The sequence below is a fragment of the Mastigoproctus giganteus genome, chromosome 13, assembly GCF_048544385.1.
Source record: "Mastigoproctus giganteus isolate SK-2022 chromosome 13, ASM4854438v1, whole genome shotgun sequence".
NCBI lineage: Eukaryota > Metazoa > Arthropoda > Arachnida > Uropygi > Thelyphonidae > Mastigoproctus > Mastigoproctus giganteus.
In genome coordinates this window covers 92797303-92819617 of record NC_143587.1, presented here as the reverse complement: position 1 = coordinate 92819617, position 22315 = coordinate 92797303, and the positions used below count along the sequence as shown (strand labels likewise).

The following is a 22315-nucleotide window of genomic DNA, read 5'->3' as shown; positions in this document are numbered from 1 at the left end:
ACATGTACCTATTCTTATTATTAGTTACGCTGACACATCCCAAATACCCACCTGTTTCACGATCTGCCATCAGTCCCTTAAACCCCCAACACCCCTCACTCCACGCCGCTACTTATTCTAATAGAAGTAGTGCAAGAATCACCTTCGCTTCTGCCTTCAGCTGCTTTTAACCTTTTAGTCTCTGAATCCCCCCCCCCAAGCTTGCACTTTTCCGAACCACCTAACACTGCCTTGATAGCATCAGCAAATATTCTTGCACCGTTTCTATTTAAGTGTATCCCATCCCTGTAGAAGCAGTCTCTCCTGTTAACAAGCACAGACCAGGCTGAAAAAGATTTTACCCCTTGAGCCTTGCACATTTCCTCCAAGGCCGAATTGATCAACAAGGCTCTCATCATGTACTCCCTGCTATCGTGTCTGGGCAGAATTGCAGACACTTTCAAATTTTACCCTAATTCACGACTTTTTTGCAACATAGACCTGTACATGTTAAATAAATCTGCAGATCTCCTACTCTTAATGTCATTGGTGCCAACGTGTACAACAGTATCACCCTTTGTGCCCTTAAAAGATGATATATGCTTTACAACGTCATCAACTTTTGCCCCTGGCAGACGTACCCTGGTCCTATTCCATCTATCTTTTTTACACAATATATTCCCCATTTCCCTGACAATAGAGTCACCGACAATAACTAACTCCTGTGGGACCAGTGCATTCTGCCTTGGAGGTTGCCGCTGTGTTGCCTGATGCTCAGGAGTGAGCTCTGGCATTGAGTTGGGCAGCTGAGAGCTTGACAGGCCCCTCATAATAATTTCTTCGAGGGCATCTACCCTACACCTCAAGCTCTCATAGATGCCCATCAGAACGCTGAGCTGACGCCTAATTTCTAGACACTCTCTGCACCTAGCACACACAGAGACATCCTCCTTGGCTAGATCATGTTCCATTCCAGAGAGTTCGGCAAACATTTCACAATTTGCAAATTTTTTTAGGCTGTGATGCGTTGGAGAATCGCCCCCCCTCAGTTCTCCCCCGAGTCACAGCACTCCTGCCACTTTGTGCCCATTGCTTTTCTGCTCTAGTCTGGGGCATGATATTTTAAATTAATAAGATTAATAAGTTTAATTAATTAATTGTCAATACTACACTATCTAATAGAATACTAAATTCAGGGATGCGAATTTCGCTATATAATTTTACGTTAGAGCTACCTAGTTACCACAATTAAAAATTTGAATTCCCTACCACTCTATACAAAAAACAATGGCTGCAAGATTTGAACGAAATAACGGTTTTACGTATATTAAGTAGTAATCTACAAAAACTCTTTATCTAAATTAAAAATAAAAATAACCAGCGTATCTAGAACTATATGGCTACTTATAAAGTTCAATATAAAATAACAATTAGGTAAGTAAAATGGCAAACACATCGCTTTTTCGGAGCCTGTAATTCACAGCTGTAATTTTTAAAGATGCTTTCCACAACTTCACCTGATGTTATTGGTCTCCCTGAGTTTTTCTTTTTTAAAACACTACCTGTGTCCTCAAACTGACAAAACTATCGTCTTGTGTTATTCTCATATCGAGGATCTGTATTAAATTCATGTCTAAACATATGTTGTGCAGAGTAAAAATTGATTTCTGCATGGCTAGCAACAAAACACAATGCATTTTTCCTTTTGGAATGAACATGGCTGAATCTGGCGAATGTGGCAACACCTGACTGCCATCCTTGAAAATGTCTGAGTTGTTGGAATGATACCAAAAATATAGATACCAAATTATTGGTATTTTCTCATTTTTATAGTTGAATGCTACTGTGGTAGTTTATAAACACTTTATAGCAGGGGTGGGCAACAGCCAGCCCGCGACGATGTTGAATCCGGCCCCCTCCGTAAATGCATAAATATAGAAAATTCATACCTGACTACACTCGCCGTAAACGTTCGGCTTAATTCGGTTCAATTGGGAATCGCGACCAGTACAGCAGTAAGCAGTGCGCAGTTAACCAGGTGATTCTACGCAGCGTTAAAGAGTATTATTTCCTAATTATTATTGTATCATCGATCGAACGAAGTTCCTTTGGGTTTGACTTCTTATTGAAAAAAAAAAAATGTTGGTGCAAGATATTTTATAAGTCAGTTTATGCCTTTTCTAATTATTACAATTTTTAATTTAATATAATTTATAGCCCATAAAATGAGCCAATTAAAAAAAAGAAAAATTGATGTCGAATGCCACATTTTCAATGATAATTGGACATACAAATATTTAATTGCAAATATAGATGATAAAGCTGTTTGTTTGGTTTGTAACGAAACTATTTCTGTTTTTAAAGAATATAATCTAAAAAGGCATTTTTCAACAAAACATTTCGTAAAATACATAAGCTATTTTCACCGGAACAAATGAAAATTGAAGCAGAAAATTTAAAATGTGGTTTTCATGAGCAACAAAATACTTTGAAAATTTTGTCAAATACAGATAGAGCTCTGACAAAAGCTAGTTATGTTGTTGCACATATGCAAAACAATTTAAATCATTTTCTGACGGGGAATCTGTGAATGAATGTTTGATAGATATTGCTGAATTATCATGCCCTGATAAAAAAAAAAAACTGACGTTTGAAAAAATTTCTCTGTCACGAACAACTCTCATGAGACATTGATAATATTTCGAGTAATTTATGTGATCAATTAAAATTAAAATTGGAAGATTGTACTTACCATGCACTGGCTTTAGTCTTGTGACATTACCGATACTAGTCAACTTTCAATCTTTATTCGAGGTATAAATCATAGATTTGAAATTATGGAGGAATTACTTTCTGCATATCCTATGAAAGACACAAACGACTGGCGAAAAATTTTTTATAGCTCTTCAAGAAGCTTTGCAAAAACATAATATAAAGTGGGACAAAATTATGAACATCACAACCGATGGGTGTCCTAGTTTGACAGGAAAAAACATTGGATTATTAAAAAGAATAAGCGACGAAATAAAGCATATTCCAGGAAAAGAAATAATTTTCTTACATTGTATAATTCATCAAGAAACCCTTTGCAAAAGAGTTAAAACCGAAGCATGTTATATCGGTTGTAACGAAAGTAGTTAATTTTTTTCGTGGAAGAACTTTAAACCACCGGCAATTCATAACATTTTTGAAAGAAATTGAATGTGATTTTACTGATATTCCTTACCATACGGACATAAGATGGCATCATCATCATCATCATCAGCCATTTTCAATCCACTGCAGGATGAAGGCCTCTCCAGCAACTTTCCAGTTCCTTCTGTTTTGAGCACTGGACATCCATTTACTACCCACAAACTCATGAATTTCATCTATCCATCTCTGCCTTTGTCTTGCAGGTTTTCTTCTAGCTCCTCTTGGATACCATTCTGTTATTTTCTTAGTCCATCTGTCATCATGTCTTCGAGCTATGTGTCCTGCCCAAGACCATTTTAGTTCTTTAGTTTTGATAAGAATGTCCTTTACTTGAATTTGTTGCCTAATCCATGTGTTTCTCTTCTTATCTAACAGTCTGATTCCCAATATGATTCGTTCCATTCTTCGCTGTGTAGTTCTCAGCTTCTCTTCCATTCTTTTGGTGAGTGCCCAAGTTTCACTTCCATAAGTCATGGTGGGGAGTATACATTGGTTCATTATTTTACGTTTAAGACAAACTGGGATATTGCTCTTCAGTATGTGACTATATTTCCTGAATGCTATCCATCCAAAATTTATTCTTCTCTTGACTTCCAGCCATTTATCATTATTACAGCTAATAACTTGTCCCAGATAAGTATATGACTTCACCTTTTCAATTACTGCTCCTTCAATCATTATTTCCCTTTCTGTGGCATACTTGTTCATCATTACTTTTGTTTTAGCCATATTCATCTTTAGTCCAAAATCCTTACTAGCTGTGCATAACTGATTAAGATTTTCCTCTAATTCTTTGGGATCGTGGCTTATGACCACAATGTCATCTGCAAATCGTAAATGGTTTAGGTACTCTCCGTTCACATTGACTCCTTTCTGCGACCAGTCTAATCTTCTGAAAGCTTCCTCAAGGGCAGCAGTAAACAGCTTCGGAGATATTGTGTCTCCTTGTCAAACTCCTTTCTCAATTTTAAATTTCCTACTGTCTTTGTCTAGTCTAATAAAGGAGGTAGCACTCTCGTATATTTTCTTCAAAATCATAATATATGGGGTATCAATGGCTTGTCTTTCCAGTGCCCGAAACATTGCCTTATGCTGTATGGAGTCAAATGCCTTTTCATAATCCACAAATGCCAGGCATAGTGGTGTTTTATATTCATTTGCTTTCTCCATTAGCTGTGATATTACATGAAGGTGATCCATAGTTGAGAATCCTGTCCTAAAGCCAGCTTGCTCTTTCGGTTGATTCTCATCAAGTATTCTTTCTAATCTGTTAGTAATGACCCTTGTGAACAACTTGTAGATATGGGATAACAAGCTAATTGGTCTATAATTTCCAATTTCTGATTTATCTCCTTTCTTATGCAGCAAAACTATGATTGCATTATTCCACTGCTTAGGCGTCACACCTTTTCTAATGGACTTTGTGAAGACCCTTGCCAGTTTTTGTGTTATGTCTCTTCCTCCCAATTTTAACAACTCTACAGTAACTTCATCTTCCTCCGGGGCTTTCTGATTCTTCATTTTCTTCAATGCATGCTCTACCTCATCAGGAAGAATATTGGGTATGTCGTATGTGTTGCTACTTTGCAATCCATCTTCCCCACTGCTGGCATCATTCCCCTGCTCCTTGTATAATTCTCTATAGTAGTCTTCTGCTATTTGAATTATGCGTTCTCTGCTGTTTATAAGTACACCATCGCTATTCTTCAGTTTCAGTATCATTTGTCTTTCTGTATTACTGCTCATGGCTGCTGATTTAAATCCTTTGTTTTCCCTTAATGCTTGTTCTACTTTTCTTGTGTTAAATCTTCTTATGTCCTCTCTGAGCTCTTTCTAATGGCTTTGCATAACTCAGTATACTCAATTTTCTCCCTGTCAGTGTTTTTCTTGCTCTTCATTTGTTGTCTTCGGTTCATCATGACAAGTGTTTTTTGACTAATTTTTTCTTCTTTGGATTTCTTTTTCCCTATAGGTTTCTTGGGCTTTATCACTTTCAAAAAGTTGTAATATTCCTCGTCGATATCTTGGTCCTCAGCAGTCTGCAGAAGCTCATACTTGTTCTTAAGTTCCAGTACATACTGCTTTTTCTCCTCTTCTGTTATCTCAAAGACCTTTGTATTATTTACTCGAGTCAGTTTTTTCCTTTCCTTTCCTACATCTATATCAAGTGTACATCTTACCATTCTGTGATCACTTCCAACATTTACCTTATTCAGGACGGTATCATCATTCACAATATATCTTCTGTTAGTGAGGATGAAGTCGATTTCATTAGTAGTTAATCCATTTGGACTCTTTCATGTCCACTTTCTGTTCACCCTTTTCTTGAAAAAAGTGTTCATTACTGACAGTCCTTGAGATTCTGCAAATTCCACAAGTCTTTCACCTCTTTTATTTTTTTCACCAATTAAAAAATTTCCTATAGTTCCTCTTTCTGCGCTGATTTGTCGTTTTCCAACCTTAGCATTGAAGTCTCCCATAATAATAGTGTAGTGGGTTTTCTGCTCATCTAGAAGACTCAATTTCGGTGTACATTTCTTCAACCTCTTCATCATCATGGCTCGATGTTGGTGCATAAATCATTATAATCTTTAGCTTGTATCTCTTAGAAATCTTGAGTATTAGTCTTGACACTCTTGGTGATGTACTTTTGAATTCCAAAATGTTGTTTTTAAAATCTTTATGGACCAGAAACCCAACTCCACCTTCACTCCTTTCACTGTTTCCATTGGTGTACAGCAGATTTCCACTTGATAAACTTATAAGTGATTCATTTCTTCTTCTTGTTTCAGCCAAACCGATGATATTCCAATTCACATTTTCTAATTCCTTTTCCAGCTGTAATATCCTGTCTTCACCGATGAGTGTTCTTACGTTGCAAGACTAAGATGGCTTAGTCTTGCAAAAGTGTTAAAACAATTTCATGATTTGTTGGATGAAATTGTAAACTTTTTAAATGCTAAGGACAAGCTGAATGAATTTTGTGAATTAAAAGATGAACAATGGCTGAACGACTTTTTCTTCTCTGTTGATATGTTTTCGCATCAAAATGAATTAAATTTATTATTACAAGGGAAAGGACTATTTATTTTTGATATGTATACAAATGTCACATCGTTTACGAGAAAAATCAAGTTATTTTCACAACAATTCCAAAATAAACAGTTAACTCACTTTCCAATCTTACAAAAAAGAGAAAAAAAACTTGAAATGTGCTAATTTTAAGAAATATGAGGCTATAATAAGTGACTTATTTAATGAATTTACAAGAAGATTTGATGATTTTCAGAAAATTTCTAAAGATCTATCTTTAGTAAGCCTACCATTTAATTTTAATGTCAATGATGCACCACCTAGTTTAACTTCTGTTCCGGGTAAAATAATGGAGTCACTGGTTAAAGACGCATTGCAGGATCATCTAGACAAGACTGCAGCAATAATTCAGACACAGCATGGGTTTGTTAAGGGAAAGTCTTGTCTGACAAATTTGATAGGATATTATGATGTGGTTACAAAGGAACTGGATGCAAAAAATAATTTTGATATCATATATTTGGATTTCAGGAAAGCTTTTGACACTGTTGCGCATGGAAGACTATTGTACAAATTGGAGCAGAATGGTATTAAGGGTAAGTTGCTACAATGGATAAAAGGATGGTTAAGTGGGAGAAGACAGAGGGTGGTAATCAATGGGTGTTGCTCTTCGTGGACTAATGTTATTAGTGAAGTCCCACAGGGTTCGGTGTTGGGACCACTGTTGTTTTGTATATTTATCAATGATATTGATGAAGGCATATCAGGCTTAGTGTCGAAGTTTGCAGATGATACAAAGGATGGCAGGGTTGTTAATGACAGTAATGGCAGTGTGCTACTGCAACAGGATCTAGATAATTTGGGCAGATGGGCTAAGAAGTGGCAACTGAAGTTTAACCTTGACAAATGCAAAGTACTGCATGTGGGTAGAAGTAACCCCAGAGAAACGTACCAACGGTGTGGTACTACACTTAAGGTAGTAGAAAATGAAAAAGACCTGGGAGTAATTGTGCAGTCAGATATGAAGTTTCCTGAGCAATGCAGACAGGCTGCCAGGGCAGGTCATGGGGTTTTGTCAATGATATATAGGAATTTTGTATAAGGCATTGGTCAGACCACGCCTTGAGTACTGTGTACAGGTCTGGAGGCCTCATTTTAGGAAGGATGTAGATTTACTTGAGCATGTACAAAGAAGGGCAACAAGATTGGTGAGGGGAATGAAGGGATCCTCTTACCAAGAGAGGCTTAAGTTCTGCAAATTGCAGTGGCTGAAGACTAGGCACCTGCGCGGTGATCTGATTGAAGTGTAAAAGTCCTTGAATGGGTAGAGCACGCTGAATTCTAATGGGATCCTTCCACTTGTTCAGATTACAAACCTAAGGGGCATAAATTCAAATTAAGAAAAGACAGATGTAGAATAGATGTGCGGAAATTTGCCTTTAGCCAGCTGGTGGTTAATTGTTGGAACAAACTTCCATCTGTCGTTGTGGAAGTTGGTAGGTTGAATAAATTTAAGGAGGAACTGGACAGGCATTTGGAGGGAATGGTGTGATTTTTTTTTTTTTTTTTTTTGGCTGATGCTGCATAAGCTCATACACTTGCTTTCTTGCATCACATGCCACTACTACTACCACCTTGTATCCAGTTGGAACTGATAAATTTATAATCAAATTTAATATTAAAGAATCAATTTGCTGAAAAAAACAATAACGAACTTTTATGCCTCATTAAATCCAGAAATGTTTAAAAATATTCTGGATAATGCGCAGAAATATTTGGCATTCTTTGGATCGACATACTTATGCAAAACTAAATTTTCTTTAATGAAAAATACAAAGAGCAAAATAAGATCAAGAATAACGGATGAAAATTTAGAAGCAGTTCTACGAATAGCCACTAGTGAATTAAATCTCAATTTTGATAAAATCATAAATCAGGAACATTCCAAATGTAATCCCTCACATTAAAGTTTTTGTTTTCTGCATTTACTTTGTTATCATAACAATAAAAATGTTTATTCCAAATTGTAGTTCTTATCTGTACCTATCTATAATCGACTTCTATTTAAATATTGTATTTACTGTTTTTTTTTAAATACATTAATAATTTTTTAATTCAAGTAATGTAACATTTTTTCCGGTTCTGATTTTTTTTGTTAAATCATTCAATCTATTCCGGCCCGCGTCATGATACAAAAATTTCATTTGACCCGCTGACGAAAAAAGTTGCCCACCCCTGCTTTATAGGAAGAGTTAGAAAAATATATATTTTTTTAACTATTTTAATTTAGAAGAAACAAATCTTTTGAGTTATGACAGTTATTTTTACCACAGTAATGAATAAAAATATATTTATGTATATGCATATGAATGAATAAAAATATATAAAATGTATAGGCAAAATAAATATTCTGCTCAGCTACTGTTAAAAGTGGACGGCACTTTCACCAGAATATACCTGATATACCTACAGCAAGATGTTTGACAACAAAATTTAAGATGTAGGTTGTTTATCCAATGTGTCTTTTGTGGTCTCCTTTAGGTGCTTAAAAGTTTTCATTATTCTTAGCAAAATTTTGTACTAATTATGGTCAAAACAACTCACTGGTTACCAGTCTATTTCTATTGAATAAATTAAATCTGGATCCATTTGTGGATACAAATACCTTTTTCCAATTAGACAGTTCAAAATTAAATAATTTTGACTCTGCTTTGTTGTAAATGGTAACTTTTTATTTAAATCGTGGGTATTTTTTCAAGATTTTATTCTGGAGTTTGATCTTGGAACTGTGCACTCAGGTTAACTGTAAAACAAGCAATTTTAATTTTGCTTTGCTGCAAATAAGCACTGTATATTTTTTATTGTATTTATTTGTAAATATTACTCTTATGTGAATATGCATTGTTGTTGGAGTATACACTGTGTTATGAGTTATGCTAAAATAAAAATAATAAATAAATGAAAAATCTAAGATGAGCAAACATTAATTTTTTAAAGTTACATGCTGTTTTAATAGAATTTCACCGCAATTGATTGCACAGTTTTTTTTTTTTTTTTTTTTTTTTTTTTTGTTAATTTACTGACATATAAGAAAGAAATGCTCTTTTTAATAAGAATCACTTCTAATTTAGGTTCGCAAGACATTCTTCACCCTTGCTTTTTGTGAATGTTGTCGCAGACTCCTTTTCCACGGATTCCGGTGCCAGACATGTGGTTATAGATTTCACCAACGTTGTGCAGCTGGTGTTCCTACTCTATGCCAGCCACTTAGAGTTGAGCATAATTATTACAGGCAGTAAGTAGAAAGTTAATTAGGTGAATAAGAATTATTAATACAGCTATTTTTGAGGATTTTTTTACAGTTTGTTATTTACTGTGACTCGCACACCCTCTCACTCACCCCACCCACTCACAAAAATTATCCAGACACCTACCTGCATTTATGACTACCTCTAGTCTCTGTGGAACATCCTCCACCAATTTTTTGTAAATATCCTCTGATATTTTCTGCCATTTGGCCTTCAAAGCAACAACCAGTAGAGCTGTTTGTTGGGCAGTCACTTCTCACAAACCCAACGATCTAGTTCAACCCAGAGATTCTCTATAGAATTGAGGTCAGGGCTCTGGGCTGGCCAGTCCAACTTTTTGATGCTCATGTCCTCAGCCTTGTCTAACAATACAGTAATAAAAATAACACATTTTTTAAAAATTTTATTTTATTTGTAAGATAAACTAAGAGAAAAGCGATTAATGGAAATGAAAATATTGTACACTATATATTTTGAAATATACAATATTTTAGTATCACACTAAAAAGAATTACAATCTTAATGTAAAAGGAGACATACAAACCATTAACTTCTTAATAAATTAATCTAATTTAAAGAAAGAATCCAATGTTGTTTATGCAGTGTTTTTCCTATATGCATTTTTAACTACAGCACAGACATTATCAAATGCAATGTTGTTTCTCTATCAACGTTACTGCAGGCCAGCACATTCTCTATTATGCTCAATGCATTTTGGACATTTTTTTTTTATATGGCAGTGTGTGTGTGCTTCTTCACTTTCGCTGTTGCAGATAACAAAAACATCATTGTTTTGCTTGGTGCTCAGCAACTCTTCTGTTTTTGGCGTTGCTGTGGTAGCAACTTCATCCACCTTCACAAACTCTTCAAATTTGCCCAAAAGGTTCATATGCTCCTTCAAATTCCCCCATTTTCAATGTTGCTATCACACTCATCTGCTGGACCCTGTTTTTTGATGATATTCTCTCTAAAGCCACTGTTTCTGAAGCAGTTGATTATTACACTTGATGCAATACTGTCCCAAGCAATAACAAGATTGTGGATAGCATCCAAGACATTCCAGTTTGGCTGCAAATTGTTCACTGCTTCTGTGTTGCTGATCAAGTACCTTATCAGGTGGGCTCTTGTATGCTCTCTTGGGGTTATAAATGGTGCCTTGATCCAGTGGCTGCATAAAACTGATGGTATGGGGAGGTAAAAACAACAGCCGTATATTTGTCAACTTAAGCGACTCGGCAGAATGTGCTGTACCAAGGATCTAGAATCATCAAAATGTTCCTTTTTTCTGAAGCCATTCTTCAGTCCACTTTTGATAACCAAGACTAAAAAATTTTGACTGTAAGCCAAGCAATTCTATTGGCCTTATATTCACAGGGAAGTTGGTTAACTTCTTTAAAACATCTTGGCTTTGAAAACTTACCAATCACAAGTGGGCGTAGTTTTGTACTACCATCTGAATTACAGAGCAGTGAGTCATTGTTTACTTCATTTTCCACTGTGATAAGACTCTCCTCGAATAGCAAATGTTTTGTGGCAGCAAATTATAAAATAAACCTGTCTCATCAAGATTAAAAATATCCTCATATTTTTTAAGAATGGACTGTGTAGAGAAAACAATCAATCTGTAGCCTTTTCTTTTTCGGCTAATCCAGACTCACAGCAAACATTTTGCGTAACCAAGTTACTCCTGTTTTTAAATCTTTTGAGCCACCCACTGCTGCATTTGAAGTCACTAAAAATCTATGTTGGTGAGCTAGATAATTTTCCCCTTCTTGCAAAATCGGACCTGATATTGGCAAATTAGATGCATGATTTGTTGATACCACTCAAAATGTTTTATTTCAAGCTCCACGAATTCATTACCTGATTTTTATTGCTGCTCCAGTGTCATGCACTTCAAGTTTTTCGGTTTTTCAGTATTGTAGATAAAGTAGATAAAGGGATGTTGTATTCCTTTGCAATGTCTTTTACTTTGATCCATCCTATCAGCCCTTTGTATAGTTTTCAGTTTAATATCCAGGCTTAATTCTGTCCGTTTACATTTTTTCGCCATAACACTGCTAGATAAGATTTAATATGAACAAACTTTAAATTAATTTAAAGACAAGTTCCAAAAAAAAAAAGACATCAGCTCAGATAAAATGGCACTAAAAGTAGATTATACTCTATTGTAGCAAGAGAATCTTTGAACTGATAGGTAATGTAACAATTGTAACTGACCTTAATCTCATGGAGAGTGGGGGAGTGTATGTAAACAACTTCTTTTTTTTTTCTTTTGTTAATTTAAGCTCATTCTTCACAATGACATTTTATCAGAGTGCATTTAAGTTGTAGCTACCATAAACTGGTTTTGTTTACACAAAAGTAAATTCTAACAAGTCATTGCCATCCTTTGGGAAGCAGGGAACTGCTTGGCCAGAGGCAATAATTGGACATCTATGCCAAGATTTGTATTAAACATAGAAAATAACAATATTTATTTCTCACGAGATGAAAATGAACTTTCTAATACATATTAACCAAAGTTTGTAATAAACGAATATATAAACATAGAAAAGCCTATCCTTTTGCAAGGGAATGGCATGTGCTTCATATAAACGAGTACTTTGTATAAACCGAGTTTGTATTAATGAGATTTTACTGTAATAAACGTTCATAAAAGTGGGTTTGGTGAGAATAACAGTGAAAAATAATGCGATCCAGAAAACAGATGTGATAGCAACATTGAGGAAGTGCACACCTGCCTTTTAAAATGATCCTTAAATTTATTGAATACATTGATGGCTGCAGATAACAATAAAAAGCAGGTATTTTTTTTTTTTTTTTTTTTTTTTGCTCCTCTGTTTATAATAAAACATCTGTTGCATATGATAATATCTGTGCTGCAGTTAAGAATGCATGCAAAAAAATTGGAATCACTCTTTAAATTAATTTATTTATTAAGGAGTTAATTGGTTGCATGTTTTCTTTAATATTAATACTGTTTTAGTGTTTTATATGATACTAATTATATGTTTGTTTCAATTACAGTGGAGTTTGGCTAATTCATCATTAATTTGGAATGTTGGTTATTTCAAATTATTTTATTTATTATTTTTTTTTATTTTTTATTTATTTATTTATTTATTTTTATTTTTATTTTATTTTATTTTTTTTTTTTTTTGCTCCTATTCTGTATAGTAAAACTTCCTATTCTGTATAGTCAAAAAAAAAAAAAAAATAATAATAATAATAATAATACCTTTAGTGAAACATTTTGTTTATGTTATTGAATAATTTGAAGCCAGTCAGTCGTGTTATTCACGTTAGGTTGACAGTCATTCATATTAGAATTTGTTGCACCACATATAAAAGAATGTATAAAATATATATAAAAATACAATTCTTAAATTTCCACTAAAGACAAGTTAAAACATCAGTCAGCTGCTCATAATTTCGCTTATTTTCTTCCCTTCGTTTTGTGAAACAAACTTGCCAAGTTTAATTTTTTTATTCTGCTCTATTACCTGACCCCCCTACACTTATATGAAGTACAAGAGGGGGGACGGTGTTCTAAAAAGGGACTCATTTATAACCAATGTTATTCTCCTAGCACTAACTGATAGAGTGGAAACTTTACAATACTATACAATTATGTGAGCAAATATCACATGGATCTTTCTTTGCCTGTCTCGAGTATAGCTGGGTCACCAATAATTTTAGAATCATTTGCAAAAATTTATATATAATCACTATTAAAAATTGAAAAGGTTCAATTTTTAAGTTCAATTTTCTTGGTTGAAAGTTAAAAGTTACAATAATTATTTACCTGTAATTTATTCAAAGGTCTTTGAATTTCATTAGCTTTCTCAGTAACAAATAACCTAAAACTAATACCATTTGTGCCACAGAAAAACTGAGAGAATTAAAGCTATGCTTACCCCATCATCACTCATATGGACAGTGGGAACCTAGCACCATATCACCGTAAAAAAAAAGTGCTTCGATTCTCTTGAAATTTTTCTGTGGGACACATCTTACTAATATCAACAGTATTAATTTTAAGTTAGTCATAACTCTGATTTTAGGAAAGCTCCTGAAATTCACAGACCTTGGAATAATCAGGTAACTGATTATTATATAATAACTATACACAAAAATTATAATTTAAAACAGATAACAATAAAAAGCAGGTATTACTTTGCTAATATATAACCAATAGAGATGGTATATTTACAAAATTATATCTGGTTAAAAATCACATAAAATAAGAGTTGGTTGATTTTATAGTAATTATAAATAATTTTGATGCCCTTCAGCTTCAAATTTTCAAAACCCTTCTTTAAGTTTTTCCTTTCTCGTGGCTTTACTTATAAAAGAAAAGAAAATCTAAAAAATTTTATTCTTATTATTGTTTAACTAAGCTTGAGTTAAAGTTAAGATTATATGAACCAAAGAAACTCTAAAAATTGATATTTTTGGCACACCTCATTATTTCAAAACCTGAAAATTTGTCTATTGAACTTTATATTAATGAGATTCTGCTTTATATGTGTTTGTACATGTGTGTGTATATACACACACAGGCATGCACACACACTCACACACAGCAGAATCTCATTAATAGCTGCAATGCATTTACTAACCATGTTGCTTGAATAAAGTGATATCGAATTAAATTAAAAATAAGTGAAATTATTCCCAGTTAGAACAATTAATTTATAAATTACAGCCAATTAGGACAAATTTGCCCCTTGAGTGGCATCCATGGCTAAATTCTCTGAAATAACACAATAACAGAACTAAAAACCCACCATAACAACATGACCATACTGAAACAATAACAAATCAAAACAGCCTTGCCATTTGAGCCTCATCTCATCTGAGGACCAGAAGGCCTACAGTGTTTGTGGGGTCACTACATTTCGAATGGTGAACAAATCGGTGCATTGACACAGCTGATAAATAATCAGTGAACCAATGTAATAGATTTGCATACCTGTAACCCTTTTAACAGCATTAATTAATTTGCTGTATTTATTTTATGGTTTTAGTGTTTCCTAAATTTAATTTAATTTAATAGTGATATATGCACAGTTTTGGAGAATGATAGAATGTCATTGTACAGGCAACTATTTATAATCTGATAAATGGTTGCCTGTACAATTTTTATACACTTTTTCATGTAAAGGAATATTAGGAATTCACAAATTTCCCTTTCTAAATCTGTTGCCATTCCCTTGATCAACTGATTCAGTGTAGTCTCCATAAGCACACTATCAGCTTTATTTGCACTGCATTTCTCATTATCATTAGGCATTTCTGGGCATGGTAGTCTTTCATTTTCAACATCATCTTTACTTTCAGTAATTTGCAACTCCTCTTCAACTCAGTCTCCCTTTTTGTAATAGTTGAGGTTTGTGTTTCTCTGCTTTCTCCATCCTCAAACACACTTCCACTCAAGTTCTCAGGAAGAAATGATTTCAAATCACTCCCCCCCCCCCTTTTCATTTCTGAAATTGGACTTGAATCGTGTGTTCAAATTTTCACAGCAGTATTCTTTATTAAAGAAAAAGGTTTTCTTTTTCTTTAAAGCAAAGCTGTTGGCCTCCAAAACGTCCACATGCATCCCCCAAAACATTACAAGTGATATATTAGGCATGAAGGCTGCAGCAAAGAACTCCAATTGCTACAGGATTGTTTTTCAGAAAATATAATGGTAACCCAAATAGACGATAACAGGTGCCACACAGATGACAGAACACATGAAATTTGGATTAACTTCTCCACAAATGTTTTTAAAAATGTATCATGCAGGAAGACAAAACTTACTTTGTTGGAATTAGTATATTCAGTGCTTGTGACAGAACCAGAGGGAAGAAACAGACTAACTAGTAACAGTCATAGAATTTTTTTGTTCTTAATTAAATGCCAAAGAAATTACATTATTTTGAAATATGCCACCTTAGATAAACAGCTAGTATCATACAGTGATAGATTTTTTTTTTTTTTTTTTTTTTTAACAATATATTCCAGTGAACTGTCAAAATAGGAACTCTGTGTATTTGTTTTGCAATGTAATGACTTAGTGGACTGCCAATAGGAGGAATATACTGATGCTAGTATCTGTTGTGTGCTCCTTTGTTTTTTGCCATTTCTGGATTATTAGATGCAGAACTGGAATTTGGGGAGTACAACGTCTACAGAAAGGATAGACTGAATAGGAAGGGAGGAGGGGTTATGCTATTAGTTAAGAAATACATAAAATCTAAGGAAGTGAAGCCAGTAGACATCGCTGGACAGTGCAGTGTCGAATCAGTTTGGTGTGACATAAGCATTGGGAGATCAAAATTGAGAGTAGGAGTGTGCTATAGGCCTAATGACTCTGATAAGTATAATAAGATACTGTACAGGGAAATAGAGTGGGCCAGTAAATCAGAGAGTCTTATAATGGGAGATTTTAATTTCCCAGATATTGACTGGAATTTGGGGGCTGGTCACTCACACACTAGCAAGGATTTTGTGGATTTATTGGATGATTGTTTTCTACATCAGCATGTTCGGGAGGCAACTAGAGGGAGGAATACTCTTGATTTGATTATCAGCAGTGATTCTTCATGCATTAAGAATCTGCAGATAAATGAACCACTAGGCGGCAGTGATCACAGTGTGCTGAAGTGGGATTTACTCAAAGAGGTAACTACCATCGGGGTAAAGGGAAGGGTTATTGCTTTCGTAAAGGCGACTACGATGGACTGAGACAGTATTTAAATTCTATACAGTGGGACCAACTGATGATGTTACCAACAGCAAATGCAAAATGGGAAGCATTCAAAGAACTTATCTTGGAAGCTACTAGGCTTTACATACCAACCAAGAAATATTGTTCAAGGTTTAGGCCTTGGATGTCAGATGAACTGATGAGGCATATGGCAGAGAAGAAACATGCATGGGATACATACAAATTAACACATGACACAGAAGCCTATGATAGATACAAGTTGATCTGTAACCAAGTTACAAAGGAGGTTAGGCAGGCGAAGGCAGATTGCGAGAAATCTTTGGCAAGGGATGCAAAGAAAAACAGCAAAGAGTTCTTTACTTATGTAAACTCTAGAAGGAAGGGGATGAATCAAATTGGACCACTTGATATCGATGGGTCAACTGTTGAGGATCCTGCTCAGGTAGCTAACAAACTAAATGAATATTTTGCATCGACATTCACACACGAGGAGTTATTTAGTGAGGGGAAAGCCCGAGGTGTATTCAAATCTAGCAGTAAGCTAGAGAATCTTGTAATAACTGAGAGTAAAGTGGAGGAGAAATTGTTGAAGATAAACACAAGAAAGGCACCTGGGGTGGATGGGATCTATCCAGTTATATTAAAGGAGGCAGCAGAGGAAGTAAGCAAACCCTTAGCCATAATTATGAGAGCTTCCTTGGACTCAGGGGAGGTACCCACAGACTGGAGATGTGCAAATGTGACCCCAATTCACAAAGGAGGATCAAAGGCTGACACAAGTAATTATAGACCTGTAAGTTTAACTTCTGTTCCAGGAAAATTAATGGAGGCGCTAGTTAAAGAAGCACTGCAGGATCATTTAGACAAGACTTCAGTTATAGCTCGGACACAGCATGGTTTTGTTAAGGGGAAGTCTTGCCTGACCAATTTGATTGGATACTATGATGCAGTCACAAAGGAACTGGATGCAGGGAATAACTTTGATATTATATACTTGGATCTTAGAAAGGCTTTTGATACTGTTGCACATGGAAGACTGCTGCACAAATTGGAGCAGTGTGACATTGGAGGCAAATTGCTGCTGTGGATAAAGGGGTGGCTGAGGGAGAGAAGACAGAGAGTGGTAATCAATGGACACTGCTCGTCGTGGACTTATGTTATTAGTGGAGTCCCTCAGAGCTCAGTGTTGGGTCCATTATTGTTTTCTGTATTCATAAATGATATTGATGATGGTATATCAAGCTTAATGTCGAAGTTTGCAGACGATACAAAGGTAGGCAGGGTTGTCAAGGACACTACTGACACTATGCTGCTGCAACAGGATCTGGAAAGGTTGAGCAGATTGGCTGAGAGGTGGCAAATGAAGTTTAACATTGACAAATGTAAAGTACTACACATGGGAAACAGCAACCCCAGAGCAACGTATCAACTCTGTGGTACAACACTGACAGTGGTAGAGAATGAAAGGGACCTGGGGGTGGTTGTGCAGGCAGATATGAAGTTCTCCGAGCAGTGCAGACGGGCTGCAAGAGTTCATGGTGTATTGTCAATGATATATAGGAATTTTTCTAGCAGGGATAAGGAGGTGATTATTCCCTTGTATAAGGCAATGGTCAGGCCACACCTAGAGTACTGTATACAGGTCTGGAAGCCTCATTTCAAGAAGGACGTAGAGCTGCTGGAACGAGTACAGAGAAGGGCAACAAGATTAGTGAATGGAACAAAGGGGTGCTCTTACGAATAAAGGCTTAAGTTTTGCAAATTACAGTGTCTGGAGACTAGGCACCAGCGAGGTGATCTGATAGAGGTGTATAAAGCCTTGAATGGTTTGAGCATGCTCAATGCTGATGGGATTCTTCCTCTTGCTCAGAATAATCACCTGAGAGGGCATAAATTCAAATTGAGGAAAGACAGATGTAGGATAGACGTGCGGAAATTTGCCTTTAGCCAGCGGGTGGTTGGTTGGCTGGTGGAACAGACTTCCATCCCTTGTCGTGGAAGTTGATAGCCTAAATAAGTTTAAGGCTCAGCTGGACAGGTATTTTGAACGAACAGAGGGGTGAAGTGGAAGTGATGTTTTTTTTTTTTTTTGTTTTTTTTTTTTTGGCTGATGCTGCATAAGCTTGCTTTCTTGCATCAAATGCCTCTACTAATGCTAATGCTATTAAATCTACAAGTATCACGCTACCAAGCAATCACCAAATGATGTTCTACCTGTTGTTGCTTATCTGCATAGATAATATTTTTATATTTTATAATGCTATGGAACACAAGTGACTTTGTGCGGTATCCAAGATGACTGCTGCCTGTGACCATTAATTAGCTAAATTCATCACTTTCTGGAAGTATTGATAGTGTGCTATTTTGTTGCGACTTTGGCAATGTGAGAACAATGTTCTCACATTGCTCACGGCTATGTGAGAACATTGTTCCCCTGATCTTGATTGCCCAGTGGGACTGTAAATATCTTCATTTAGTACAAGCACCTACTCCACTACCAGAACTTGCAGTAGTTATTTAGAATTTAATATATCTTTTTGTATGCTGACATATTATCTTCTAAAAATTATCTAAATTAATTATCAGTTTTTATCCATCCAAATTAGTTACATATCTAAAAATTAAACTAATAATCTAAAAATCCTGGGACTTTAATGGACTTGTTTTTGAAGTCTGCCACCTGCTAAAGACCCTGATTCATTTCTTGTTTTTTTATGGCACCTTGGTGCAGTAGAGCAGTTCTGAAAATTGTTTAATTATTACTGGCTTATTTCATTTAAGATTGTCTAATATTGGTGAACTAAAACACAACTATATACAGTACTTCACTTTGCAAATAATTGTTTCCTGAGAGAAAAATTGTGTGTAAAAAATATTAGTAGTAGCATATGAAGCAAGTTTATACAGCATCAGCCAAAAAAAAAAAAAAAAAACCTTCCCACATCAGATGGAAGTTTGTTCCAACAATCAATCAACCACTGGCTGAAGGCAGAACTTCTCACATCTATCCTGCAACTATCCTTCTTCAATTTTAATTTATACCCCCTCGTGTGTGTAGTCTAAGCAAGATGAAGAATGTCATCAGCATTGAGCTTGCTCAATCCATTCAAAGCCTTAAACACCTGAAACAGATCACCTCACAGGTGCCTAGTCATTAGACACTGCAATTTACAGAAATGAAGCCTTTCTTGGTAAGATTACCCTTTTGCTCTCTTCAACAATCTTGTTGCTTCCCTCCTAAAATGGGGCCTCTAGACCTGTATCAGTTTTCAAATATTGTAGGTATTAGGCCAAAAACCAAGACCTGTATTTGGTTTAATCATCTTTTCCATCTGTTTTATCTAAATATTTATTTTAGTTTTCTAGTACATTTGGGAACTTTTTACAGCACTCAAGAATGTTCTGAAATGTTCTAGAATATTGTTGCATGCAGAAGAAAGGTCAGGATGTTTCTGGAAGGTTCTAGAACTTTCAATGGATTTCTCTGGAAACATTGTGAGCCTTCTAGAAACTTCTCTACCGGTGTGTGTGCATGTGTGTATATTTATATATGAGTGGGTTCCGCGCCAAGCAAGACTTTTTGTACTTCAAAAAGTGTGTGTGTTTCAGAGAGAGAGAGAGAGTGGTAAACAAAGTGAACAAGTGTTTTAGTCAATTGGTGTTTGTAAACAAGTGTTGTGTGCATTAGTGTAAATTGTGAACTGTGTTTAAATTAAAAATAAAAATCTACAATTTCTTAATTGTATTCTTATCTGCATGTACCTCAACAGTACATGAAAAAAATGTTGCATTCTTGCCAAAATAAGCCTGATAGCTTTTTCTACATTTGTGGAGAAGTGGTATTAAAATCACAGCAGATATCATTGAACTTGTCAGAAAAGCCTATAAACTCTATTTTGGATGTAAGGTTGGAGATCAAGATAAAGTATGGGCTCCAAAGAGTTCCTCTAGCTCATGTTCAAGGACATTAACAGGCTAATTTAGAGGTAGTCATAAATCAGTACCTTTTGCTGTTCCGGTGATACGGTGGGAACCTCGAAACCATCTAATTATTATTACTTTTGCGGACCAATATGTCTGGTTTTTCTGGGAAATCTGAGCGTAAACTAGAGTATCCCAACATACCTTCTGCTCTAAGGTCAGTTCCTCACGATGATATAATGCCATTATCAAAGCCACCAGAAACTTACAGACTTGACTCTGATTCAGGAACGGAAAAGGAGTCTCCAGAAGATGCAGAACCCAGAACGTGTACAGATCCAGACTTTTCAACCCTTGTTGCTGCAAAGCCACATCTAATCACTCAGGCAGAATTGAGCAAGTTGGTCAGAGATTTGGACCCCTCCAAATTTTATGTTACTAGGATCATGGGTTCAGCAGTGGAATCTTCTTGAAAAGGGTGTCAAGTTGTCTTTTTGTAGGAAGAGGCAATCTAACATTGATCTAGTACTCCATGGATGGTGCTTGGGTTTATTATAACAATGTCCAGGAATTAATGAAAGAGTTGCATCTGGAGCATGTCCCCTAGCACTGGAGGCTTTTCATTGATTCAACCAAGGTCAGTTTGAAAGCAGTTTTACTTCATAATAAAAATAAGTATCCACTATACCATTGGCCCATGCAGTTCACATGAAGGAAATGTTCAAGAACTTACAGGTTCTTTTACAAAAAATATGCTATCAAGAATACAAATGGAATATCTGTGAAGAACTAAAAGTGGTAGCTTTGCTAATTGATTTGCAAGGTGGGTACACTAACTACTGCTAGTTTTTATGTGAGTGGGACAGACAGCCAAGCAAAGGACTGCCACTACAGGGTAAAAAAATGGGCAGACCATTCAGAACCTACACCATGCCAACAAAAAAAGGAGAACATCCTCCTTTGGTGGATAAGTCAAACTTATTTTACCTCCATTGCATATCAAACTAGATTTGATAAAAAATATTCATGAAAGCAGTGGACAAAAAAAGAAGGGTTTTCCTGTTTGAGGCAAGTTTCATCGAATCAGTGAGGCCAAGATAAAAGAGGGAACAACATTTTATAATGATCCACTGTTCTTAGAGTTTATTTCCAAGAACGAGGTGAAGTTTTTTTTATGACTAATCAAAAAAAAATGAGAATGAGGTAACTTGGAAGTCACCTCATTCACAAGAATTTGCAGATAAAGGAACCACTAGGTGGCAGTGATCACAGTGTACTGATGTGGGATTTACTTAAAGATATAATTACCATCAGGGGTAAAGGAAGGGGTTTTTGCTTCCGTAAAGGTGACTATAGTGGTCTCAGACAGTTTTTAAATTCTGTACAGTGGGATCAACTGACGATGTTACCAACAGTAAATTCTAAGTGGGAAGCATTCAAGGAATTAATTGTGGATGCTACTAAAAGTGTCATACCTATTAAGAAATATTGTTCGAGATTTAGGCCTAAATGGTTATCAAATGAACAAATGAGACTCGTGACAGAGAAGAAAAATGCATGGGATGCATATAAATTGTCAGGCGACACAGAAGCCTATGGCAGATATAAGCTAGTCTGTAATCAAGTCACAAAGGAGGTTAGGTAGATTGCGAGAAATCTTTGGCAGAGGATGCTAAGAAAAACAGCAAGGATTTCTTTACTTATATAAACTGTAAAAGGAAGAGGATGAATCTGATTGGTCTACTTGATATCGATGGTTCGACTGTTGATGATCCTGCTCAGATAGCAAACAGACTGAATGAGTATGTTGCATCTACATTCACACATAGGAGTTATTAAGGTTTAAAAATTCCAGAAGGTTATCAAATTGTAGCAGGGTGCTTAATGATTTTGCAATAACTGAGAGCAACGTGGAAGAAAAATTGTTGAAGTTAAACATAAGAAAGGGACCTGGGGGTGGATGGGATCTATCTAGTTATATTAAAGGAGACAGCAAAGCAACTAAGCGAACCCTTAGCCATAATTATGAGAGCATATTTGGACTCAGGGGAGGTCTGGAGAATTGCAAATGTATCCACGGACTGAAGAATTGCAAATGTATCCCCAATTCACGAAAGGTGACATGAGTAATTACAGACCGGTTAGTTTAACTTCTGTT

General features: G+C 35.6%; 1 protein-coding gene across 1 annotated transcript in view; it reads left to right on the top strand.

Annotated features, from left to right (window-relative positions):
• The window catches only part of Raf (serine/threonine kinase raf oncogene), a 439038-nt gene that overhangs the window by 203965 nt on the left and 212758 nt on the right, over positions 1 to 22315 (top strand). The window contains exon 7 of the mRNA XM_090387771.1: positions 9339 to 9502. Within this exon, the coding sequence (XP_090243897.1) occupies positions 9339 to 9502 (164 nt within the window). The remainder of the gene's footprint in view (positions 1 to 9338; positions 9503 to 22315) is intronic.